The 11048-nt window shown below is 42.0% G+C and overlaps 2 protein-coding genes across 2 annotated transcripts; one reads left to right on the top strand and one right to left on the bottom strand.

Annotated features, from left to right (window-relative positions):
* The first annotated feature begins 308 nt into the window (after positions 1–308).
* LOC121597337 (mitochondrial import inner membrane translocase subunit Tim9) lies at positions 309–1083 on the top strand. The gene is made up of 3 exons (XM_041923024.1): positions 309–527; positions 609–704; positions 793–1083. Exons 1-3 carry the CDS (start codon positions 474–476, stop codon positions 925–927), a joined length of 285 nt encoding a protein of 94 aa, XP_041778958.1. The 5' UTR covers positions 309–473; the 3' UTR covers positions 928–1083.
* Positions 1084–1112: 29 nt separating this feature from the next.
* On the bottom strand, positions 1113–1982 carry LOC121597331 (protein yippee). Its single transcript, XM_041923012.1, has 3 exons — positions 1666–1982; positions 1406–1565; positions 1113–1313 (listed from the first exon to the last, which is right to left on the bottom strand). The coding sequence occupies exons 1-3, from the start codon at positions 1781–1783 to the stop codon at positions 1244–1246; spliced, it is 348 nt and encodes a 115-aa protein (XP_041778946.1). The 5' UTR covers positions 1784–1982; the 3' UTR covers positions 1113–1243.
* Positions 1983–11048: the final 9066 nt, after the last annotated feature.

The following is an 11048-nucleotide window of genomic DNA, read 5'->3' as shown; positions in this document are numbered from 1 at the left end:
ATTACACACCACACTTTGTTTCGCTTGGCCTATTTCTCACAAATAAGGTTCTAAATTGAAGATCGTTTGTTAGCTCGACCATTCGTATAAAATTTGAGCTTGAAAAATAAATTTGAAAAACTTGATTCAAAAACAACCGTTAAAGTTGTCCGGGTTATTGTAATAAACGCTCACGGTAACTTGAATTCCATGGAGCTGAAACAATCCCCGAAAAACGACCAGCATTTAGCAGGAAAACGTGCTGTTTATTTTCGGTACACCCGCAAGTCTGGCGGCTCCGTTCACCATGCGCCCATGCCAAGTGCGCGCGTTTGACAGCCCGCAGTCGCTGTCAAAATGGTAACCTCGCGTACCTGTCAGCCCTGTGCCCTTCGCTGCTCCTGCTGCTGGTGTGTGCTATTGATTACATATACACCCGCCCGTTGTGTTGGTTCGTGCTGCTGCAAAACGGCAAACCGCGAGAAGGCGCAAGCATGGCGACACAACAAATTACCATCGATCAGCTGGATAAGGATCAGATCAAGTCGGTGAGTGTTGGTCTGGCGAGGGTGGCCCATGGTGTCCTTCTCCCATAAAAAAAACACTAATCGCCATGCTTCCCGTCGCAGTTTTCCGACTTTCTGCTGTCGTACAACAAACTTTCCGAGCTGTGCTTCATCGATTGCGTGAGCGAGTTTACCGGGCGGACGGTAAGCGACAAGGAGGTAGGTGTGCTGTTGTTTACGTTGATGTCGTGCGCTGGCCAACCAAATTTTAACGCCCGCTTTTCCAAACGGTTTGGCCCTCCCGCAGGACAAGTGTGCGCTGAACTGCATGGAAAAGTTTCTCAAGATGAACCAGCGCATCTCGCAGCGGTTTCAGGAGTTCCAGATGCTGGCGAACGAGAACGCGATCGCGGCGGCCCAGAAGCTCGGCGGTGGCAAATAAGCTGCCGCCTGCGTTTACCATCATCCCTTGCTGCTCCCCCTGCGCAAAGCCAGCCGCCCACGGGATGGTGCATTTAGTTTTCTGCTTCATATACCTTTTTTTGTTTTTTTTTTCTTAATCAGTAGGTTGAATAAATCATTTCCCTGTTAAAGGCAAGCCACATCGGTGTACAGCAAAGCGTTGGGTACGGGTTTGTAAGGGTTAGTTTATATTAAAAAGCTACATTTTCAGTTCGGGCTGGGTCGCCTCATATGCGTACGCGGAGAAGGAGAGTGTGAGAGTGGTGCGACTCCGGATCTGGGCGGGCGAATGGTTATCATGCATCGGGGAAGCCTTCCGATTCGGCTATCAGTGCGTGCTCGAGAATGACACGGCCTTCCTTGTACCTGGTTGTTGGGTTGATTAAAAAGGAAAACGAAAAAACATTAGCAATCGATCTGCAACGATTCCTATCTCCTTTTCCTCCGCCGTCACCTACTTTTGTGTCTCCTCCGTCGCAAACTCGTACATCCAGCCGAGCTTGGCCTTGCAGTTCTTGCACATCACGTCCCGCACCATGTGGCGTCCGGTCAGCATGATGCGATCCTGCACCTGGGAGTACGTCAGGTTGACCACCCGCTTGAACAGATAGGCACGGCCTGTCGAGAGACGGAAAAAAGGGGGAATCGGAAACACGCAAGATTAGCGAATGATAGTGTCCGTCGTGTCCCTTCGCTTCTCTGCCCCCCCTGCACCTACCAGTGGCTCCAGTGAAGCGGGTGCTAATCAGCTCCCGTTTGTTGGTGAGATTCGTCTCGCACGCAGCACAGTTGTACAGCTTTTGGCCGTTAATATGCTCGAGGAACACTTTCCCCATCTTGATGGCCGATTTTCACACGCTTCGGTAATAGCTGGGGCACGCAGGGCGATCGAGCACGAGATGGAATGTATGGATGGTATGGGTTTTGCTTTGTTCCGAAACGCCAGCAGGCGGGGCACTTGGATGCTTTCTTTATTTTGATTGCGCTCTGCTACGCACCAAACAACAATACACTGCACAACTGGTACGACGTCATAGGGCGATGCAGCTGTCAGCCGTAAACGTCACATCAGCTGCTCGATAAGGCAAAGTGGGGCCGAAAGCTAGGCAATTTATTGGTATTATTTATAGGCAAATTAATTGCACAAAATGATGTTATAACCCTTTTCAATCCGAAAAATGTTCACATTTAATTACTGTTTTGGATTAAGAGTAAAATAATTACAGCAACTATTCTCAGCATACAACTGCTCGAAATGAAAGCTTTCGAGCAGCATAGTCGATGAAGCTTTGAAAGCGCAGTTGGAAAGCTTACCGTTCGTTGTTCTCAGGCAGACAGCTTTCTGTTAATTTACATTGTTTGAACAACAGTGATTTAAGAGCAGTTTAGCGGTACGAAGTGTGTTCGTTTGTTTTTCTTTCCAAAGTTCAAAAGAGCAGAGTGTTTTAATTAAATTTTGGATGAAGAAGACGTTCTAGAAGACTAGTGGCGGTTTCCCAAGCGCCACAGATTAAGCTTAAACGACTGGAAAATTGAATATCCATAGAAAAAAATGAAAGCTCCACAGCTTCATTGGTTTGATCAATAGATGGCGTATTACAACTCATCATTATATTGCTATCCTTTTCTTGCAATGTGTTTCGACAAGTTGCATTTTATTATGACCTATATAGCCTTCTAACTTTCTGAGCAAAAATCTATATAAATGGTCGTGTGGTTAGATACGTGGGTATCAACACCAATGACCATTGCTCAAATCTCACTTGCTTCAGTGCTGGTGGTTTCCGTTGGAGTTTAGTATTTAAACAATCGTATCGCCGTTCTAGTTCTAGCGATGCATAACTTCAATGCGAAACCATACAACAGTACAGAGGAAATGAGAAAGCTCTCCTCCAAGCGATGAAGCTCAACTGGTTGGGGTATCCCACCAACAGATAGCGCCACCAGCTTTTTTGCTATTTTTAGAATGCATGAGTCGTTTGGCGTCTGCTAAACGAAGTCTTTCTATATTCCGTTTAGGTAGAGAACTTGAGTCGTTTAGAAGCCGTTTAGTGGTCGTTTAGTGGATTTGTGGCACTTGGGTTAGTGCAACCCATGTAAAGTAAAAATAGAGTCTATCTAAAAAATATTAAAAAAAAAAAACAAAACAAAAACGTGAATTTTTGTATGGAACTAGAAAAACGACTGAAAATAAAAGTTCAGTTGTGATATAACGCATTCTGTGTTATTTTCTTATGAATTTCACTAAAAAAACTAATTGATTGAATAGGATCTGTAACAACTACTGCAATGGGTAACTCATCCGCCATAGATTAAGTTTAACTGACTGTAAAATTGAAGTTATATACAAAAAAAGGTAACCGAAAGCTTCGAAGGATCACTGGAACGCTAGGCACGAGCTCCCGTTTTTTAATCATCGTTATATTGCTATACAGGCGGTCCCCGAGATACACGGTTAATGGGGACCGAAAACGGCCGCAGAATACCGCGTATCTCGAATTTCTGCGTAAGTCGAATCTCGTGATTTCCAGCCAACATATCACTAATTTTCGTGCAATTTTGCAAGTAGGGAATGGTTTTCGCCACCAAATTAATTATTTGATATGTTTCTACTGAATTGAACAATTTTAAACTTTTTTAAATAGTTCTTTACATTCGTTCAATACGGAAATTATTTGGTATTTCACAATGGATGTGTCAAATCAGTACAATTTGCTCAAAGAACTGTCAAATTTGGAAAACCGCGTATCTCCGAATCCGCGTATAAGAGGTACCGTATGTATCTCGGGGACCGCCTGTACTTTTTTTGCAATGTGTCTCGCCTACCTTCAACCTATCATACTTTAAAAAGCTTTCTAACATTCCGACAAAAAATGGTGGTCAGATATACGATGATATCACTATCTTTCAATTCTTACTTGCTTCTGTACTAGTGGTATCATAGTGAAGTTGAGTATTTATTATTTATTTATTTATTCATTTTTATATTTATTTATTTATTTATACATATTATTTATTTATATTTTTAAGAAATACGGCCTTTTTGGACCGTTACTCCTAAATAAAAAATATATATAATTTTTTTTATTTTTTTATTCATTTATTCACAAGAATGGAACAAGATCTAAGAAAACTCTCTCTCTTTCTAAGAGGACCCAATTCCCGATAGCTATCGCTTCACCTGATCCAGCCATCGTGTTCGCTGTGCTCCCGTGAGCCACGTGCCGAACTGGGAATCGCTGTCGAACACATTCTTGGTGCGGCAATCAGGTACTTCGTCTTCGTCGCATTGATTCTTGCTACTTCGCTATATTCAAGAGCAGACAGGAGAGTCCGTAACCTTGCCTCAGACCCCTGTGAGATTCGAACGATTCTGACATCAAATTCGACACTCTCTCCTCCCAAGGAACATTTTAAATCGTATCATAGATTTAACGATGTTGCTACGTACATTTCATTAAGCCTTATTTTTTCATTTGAAAGTCGTGTATGACCTCATAAGACTAAAATAAAACTAACTTAAGACTGAAAGGGCCCATCTACAGAACTCTGTTAAGACTACTAGTTAAAACCATTTCTAGAACTTTAAAACGTGAGGCGCTAATAAACTATCAAAATTACAACATATTGCTATGGATATGTTCTTGAGATGGCAATGAAGCATTCAATATGAAGTCATAATAATGATTGAGAGTTATTTGCATATTTTTATGTTGTATTGATATTTTTTCTGATGATCTCGCTCGCGTACGAGCAGAAATCCATCCCAAGAAAATTTCACTGTTGAAATACATTATAATAATTGGAAAAATATCAAAGCGCCTCAATAATATGCAACTTTTGAGTTTGAAAATAGATTATTAAAAAATACAGATTCGTTTTAAACGAGCACAATTTGCACCAAAAGGAGTGTCGTAATAAACATGAGGTGAAGGTCGTTTTGGAAATTGCCTTTTTTTCTATTTGTCATGTATACTACGAATTTGTTTTTAAATATATCAACATGGTTGACACATATTGCACACACAAATGAACAATCATATTAATTAAAATGGATTCCATTGGCTTAAGATCAGAAGGACTTTCCTGATCACAAGTTCAGTTGATTTGCAGTGCAATAAATGTGGCCAAGATCTTTTTAAACAGCACATAGCTTTAGAATGCGCTTCTGCAGACTAATAAGTTTTAAGAATCTCCTCGTACAGGCAGTGTCAGAGATACGCAGAATCTGGTATACGCATTTTTATATAATCGTGGATTTTTCAGTTTTATCCATTTTTATTTATTGATAAAATTAGAAACACATCGAATAATATTTGCAGGGGATAAAATCACCCATGACAAGCAAAAGGAAAATAAATTTGAATATTGTTTGGCTGAAAATCCCAGAATACAATTTATGAAGAAGTTAGAAATACTCGGCTTATCACCGCGCGGCTACATGAGGTGAAATATATAGCGAAATGAACTATTTGACAGGTGAAATATCTGACAGGTATAGCTAAAGGGTTGGGGGAGACACAACATCCGCTTTCGAAATTCTATTTAAAATAATATCTTCTCAAGCAGAACATTCCCTAATTGGAAGAAATTATTAACTGTTGACTGAAAATTAACGAAGTACAGTGAACCCTCTCTTATTTGACACCTCTCCAATTTGAGAAACCTCTCTTATTTGAACATTTTTCACAGTCCCTTGATTTTCAGTACATTTTTGTCCCTCTAATTTGGAAAACCTCTGAAATCTGTATCCCTCTTATTTGTGTATGGTGTTGCCATGGTTATTGAAAGATGTATGCTCAAATTGGCGATTCTGTTCGCAGTTTCCTATAGCAACAGTTAAGGCTGCATACTAAATGTTCTGTTTCTTTCTAGTTTGTATGGACCTTTCATTCACTTTCAACCTCTGTAATTTGAAAACCCCTCTTATTCGACAGTCCCATCGCCTCTCAAATAAGAGAGGGTTCACTGTACTCTATATTGAAGCTATTTAATGGATTTAATCACGATTTTGTGCACGTTATTTGTTTACATTGCACATCAGCTGGTTGCTGTGATGCTTTATCCGTCAGATATTTCGCCTGTCAAATAGTTCATTTCGCTGTATATTTCACCTCATGTAGCCGCGCGGTCAAATGTTTTCGTTAATAGCGTATTTCAAGTACAACCTGTATAGCCTGTTTCAAGTTCCCTTCGTCCAACACTTAATATGTATTTAATAAGAACAATTGATATTGATGCCTTAGTCTCAAATAACAAGTCTTGAAACGAGCTTAAGAATACATTTACAAGTTGATTAAAGCCAGCCATCAATACTCCAATTTTAGTTTGAACAGACAGTCTTATAAGCATCATAGTCTCATGTAACAAGTCTTAAAACGTGCTTAGTAATGCGTTTACAGGTTGATTAAAGCCAGCCATAAAAACCCCAATTTTAGTTTTAACAGACAGTCTTATAAGCCACTTCAGAACGCTTTAAAGGTTTAACAACTTTAAAGGCTGTTAAGCATCTTCAAAATACATGTTAAAACTATGTGGCTCAGTGTACTCATAGTAAAGAATGCTTTAAGACATGTTTAAGTGTAAAAGGTGTGGGAAATGTTTCTTGGGCTTGCACTGCACCCTGTTCATGGTGGCATCTAATAACCAACTTCAACATCAATCCAAGAGGACATTATCCGCATTAAAACATTAAAAATAAATACACAACCTTATACGTCCTAATTGCAACGAAATTTCCTAAAACTGTTAACACTAATTGTTTAGCTGGTAATGCTTTTTGAAGCTTCTACTCATACTAGTAATCGGTTCAGGGCGCATTAATGTTAGTAATTGCCAGCGGAGCTACAGCATCGATTTCACCTGCTAACATTTTTGCCACAAATGGACATTGTGATACTTCTCGTCTGTGTTATTATCAGCATAATCCTAACATCTATCATCTAGCATGGTAATGTGGTAGCTCACCGCGTCAAGGAAGATGTCGAAGGGCAACATTGAACATTCAACATTGAAAACACTTTCCAGCGTAATAAACCATATGCAACTAAACGCACAGTTAAGCATATTATAGACAGCCATGGTAAATTTTCTCAAAGATTCTCAAAAGTATCTCAAATCGGTTTTTGTGAAGATTCTACTAGCTTTGAGAAAGCAGTACAGGCGGTCCCCGAGATACACGGTACCTCTTATACGCGGATTCAGAGATACACGGTTTTCCAAATTTGACAGTTCTTTGAGCAAATTGTACTGATTTGACACATCTATTGTGAAATACCAAATAATTTCCGTATTGAACGAATGTAAAATACTATTTAAAAAAGTTTAAAATTGTTCAATTCAGTATCAAAGTAAGTATCAGTATCAGTAATCAAAGTGAGGAAAGCCGCATTGCCTGACTATCTCACCAACAGATGGTGTCACAAGCTTTTTTTTTGCTATTCTTAAATACATCAGTCGTTTACTGTCTGCTAAACGAAGACTTTTAGGATTCCTTTTAAGTTGAGAGGGGTCTTTGAATGAATTTGAAGCGTATGGATTACTAGTATCACGCAGCTAGACAATCCTTTCTACGGGACCTGGTCCATACTAGGTTTGAACCCACGACGTGCATGTTGTAGAGTCGTGCGAGCTGACGACTGTTCCACGGGACTGTCCTTATTATTTATAACATGTGTCTTGGATAATTAAATTATATTACATCAAAACGAAGGAAATTTTTAATCAGTTCACATTTCATGCCTTCAGTTGTTTGGCAATGGCCAATGAGGGTAAATGTTTGCATACCAATAAACTGAAAGCCTCGATAAAAAATAATTTATTAAAAAATGAAACATAATCTTCAAGGCAATTCTTATTATTATTTTATTATTAATATTATTATTTTTTGATAACATAATAACAGTAAAAGAGCATCTAAAAGGTTTCCTACCTTTTTTTGTTGCTTTACGATAATTTTTGGATGCTTTCCATAATTTTTGGATGAGTTCATGATTTATTGAATGTGTCTCAGGATTTCACTACGGAAAATAGTGATAGGCGCAAGGAAACCCTGTAAAGAAGTAATGATCAGTGTAACTCAAGCTCATCATTTCTCTCCTGCATTTTTGCTAGGGAATGTAACTACGAGGGTAGGTTAAGAAAAAATTAAAGCAAAAAAAACCTTTTCGATAAAGACCTACCATTCCACCTTAGTCGACGCACTCGTCGTCACTGTAACGACATCAAACGTTCAAGTTTGTACCTCCAGTCGGTCCATTCGGATTTCTGTAGCTCATTGCCACTGCGGGACAGAAACCATACACGGACACGCCACACCGTAGGAAAGAAATCTTTCCATACGCAGTGCTAAAGACAGACGCTTTGTTAGTGTATTCCCTAGCTCAAAAAAGGGGAAAAGGAAACATCAAAGAGACGGTTGCGCCTGAAAGTGGGCTAGCTGTGCCACATTATCACACGTTTTACCGAAATTGGCGCGCAAATGTTGCACTGCGCCGAGTAAACCGGGTCCGTATTAGTGGTGTGCTCTCTGCAACGCACCCACGACTCCGATCCGACTCCGCCTCTTGTTAGAGCGGCTCCGACTCCGGTAATATCGGAACCGGAGTTGAAGTAGTCCGAAGTCGTCCGAAATTGTCCGGAGTTGTCCAGAGTTGTCCGGAGTCTTTCGGAGTCATTTGGAGTCGTCCGAGGTCGTCCGTAATCGGCCGGTGTCAGCGTCGTTCGAAGTCAACTGGTATTGGAGTCGGCCGGAGGCATTTCAATTCGGGGTGTTTTTTTCCTCTCACTTTGCCTGAGCACTTCTTAACCGGGTCTTTCTTTCTAAGAATGGCACATTGAGTTGACCCGAATCGGAGTCGAAGTCGGATATGAAATACCCGACAACAAAAACATTGCACTGGACATCTTCGGTTGCCTCCAGATGGCTCTGGATGACTCCGGATGACTTCGGAAGACTCCGGATGGCTCTGGATGACTCCGGACGACTCCGGATGACTCTGGACGACTCCGAATGACTTCGGAAGACTCCGGATGGCTGTGGATGACTCCGGATGGCTCTGGATGACTCCAGATGACTTTGGACAACTTAGGATGACTCCAGACGATTGGACAGACGGAGCCAGCTCCGAAATTTTCGGTGTAGGATCGGATGCCACTACGGATGTTTGTCAACTTTACCCATCACTAGTTCGAATGCCACAAATCATCAATGACTCTTCCAGTCTGTAGCCCGTTGCGGGTAGTTTTATGTTTTCTGGTTAGTGTACAGTTCAACGCATGGATAGGGTTTGCTGGGAGTGATGCAAATGATGCTTGAAAAACAGAAAATGTGGAGATTTTTTTTACATTTACATTTTTATACCGTCACAAGATGCACCGATCGGGCCCGTAGATGTCGGCTTCACCACGGCAGAAGCAAACATAATTTGATATCCCATTTCACTTTCGCCCGAGCAGTGGAGGGAGCCGCCCCAAACAAAACTCATAAAGCTTGAAACATTTCAAACGCTAAGGATATGTGTCACGCTCAAGCAGCAGCAGCAGCAGTGTGGGATGTAGGTGAATAAGAGTATAGCCCGGGTCCCTTTGTGTGTGTGACAAGAAAAGACAACACACAGATTGTTTGATAAGAATTTCGTCGGCATCCGATGCACGGAGGGAGGCGGAACAAGAGAAAAAAAGCATGCCCCTTACTTCATTGTTGTGCGGTGCTGGCGGCAGAATCGAAACAAAGCCAGGAGGGCTGAGTTTGATATGTGGTGCGCATTGTTGTGTCTGGCGCCGCATTTACCCCCGCCATTGTCAGGGAAAAAAGCGAAAAGGGGTAAAGTTTACCTTCACTTCAATTACAGCGACATGCATCATCTCAACCCATCAGCGATCCTGTAGCTGTATGGGGGGGTCTATACTCCATCAACCCAAATTAAACCACTTCCACTATCTTGGGACTCGAGTGGCGACTACACGACACGCAGAGAAAGTCGAGAACGAGCGGTGAAAAGGGATAAGGAAAAGTTTTAAACCAACTGCCTTTGAAAGTTGGAAGAGGATACAACACCTACACCTTCCCGGTATGCAGTTCCGACGCCTTGGAAGGATTTCGCGACGAAAAAAAAAAAACCCTGAAGGCGCCTCCCTACATATCCCTACCTCTTGATACCAGTCACTGACTGACTGCCCGTGACACGCTAACCACCGTTGATTGATGAAACGCTCCACCCACCGAGCCGTTGTGGGAACGATTTGGGAAAGTGTCACGCGCGGTAACGCTAATTCCTGCAAACCGTTCCCGCCATCGAGTCGAGGGGTCGAGTAGCTTTCGCCGCTAAAGCCACTGCCATCGGGGAAGAAAAATGGGAAGTTAAATGATTGTACAGAATTGGAAATCAGTTTAATAAAGGCTATTTGTAAGGAACATCGATCATTTCCGCTCCAACAAGGAAGAAACAAACAAACAAGAGCTTCCAAACAGAAACGCAGACGAATGGAATTTCATTGGAAAAGTTGCTCCAAAGGCATGCGTGGGCATTAATCAACCCTCGATTTCGATGGGTTGGGAAGAGTTTGGATCGCTTTGTGGGGGGGAGCAGGTGTTGCGTCGTCATTGCGGGGAAATGTGTGTCTGTGTGGGAAAACAGCAAACGTACGCAGATTTTCCAATCACTCAATGCAATATATATATGAACCCTTTAATTTCGGAAGTCGTCGCGCCGTCCTGAACTAATATAGGGTCTATGATTAGGCACAAGATTCGACGCCCCTGCTCCCCAGCTTCCCAGGCAAAGCGGTTGTCAGACGGTGTGGGAAAAGGATTGCCTTACCCGGGCCCCAGCCCAAAATTATGCAATGTTCCAATTTATCAAACCACGCTCCCTTGACATGCTGTTTTCTGCCTTGTTTGGCGGATATCGTTCCGTGTCAGACTGCAGGTTCGGTCGGGGTCGTTTAGCCGACGGATGATGGATTTGTCGATGTCAGCAGAAAACCCTCATAAAACGCGAGTGCTTACAGGCGCCTGGGATTTCGTTCCCAGCGGCCGCCAGGAGCAGTGGAAACATATTGCAGCCGCTACACACCTGTACACCGACGCTGCTCGCTGCA

Source organism: Anopheles merus, chromosome X (genome assembly GCF_017562075.2).
Source record: "Anopheles merus strain MAF chromosome X, AmerM5.1, whole genome shotgun sequence".
In the NCBI taxonomy this organism is placed as follows: domain Eukaryota; kingdom Metazoa; phylum Arthropoda; class Insecta; order Diptera; family Culicidae; genus Anopheles; species Anopheles merus.
Note: the sequence above shows the minus strand (reverse complement) of the source record. Positions and strands in the feature narration are given on the sequence as shown.

Coding starts and splice junctions, on each gene's coding strand:
- LOC121597337 (XM_041923024.1), top strand. CDS start 474: ATGGCGACACAACAAATTACCATCGATCAGCTGGATAAGGATCAGATC. Junction 528..608: donor ATAAGGATCAGATCAAGTCG/GTGAGTGTTGGT, acceptor TTCCCGTCGCAG/TTTTCCGACTTTCTGCTGTC. Junction 705..792: donor GGACGGTAAGCGACAAGGAG/GTAGGTGTGCTG, acceptor GCCCTCCCGCAG/GACAAGTGTGCGCTGAACTG.
- LOC121597331 (XM_041923012.1), bottom strand. CDS start 1,783: ATGGGGAAAGTGTTCCTCGAGCATATTAACGGCCAAAAGCTGTACAAC. Junction 1,566..1,665: donor CCGCTTCACTGGAGCCACTG/GTAGGTGCAGGG, acceptor GTCTCTCGACAG/GCCGTGCCTATCTGTTCAAG. Junction 1,314..1,405: donor GCGACGGAGGAGACACAAAA/GTAGGTGACGGC, acceptor CCCAACAACCAG/GTACAAGGAAGGCCGTGTCA.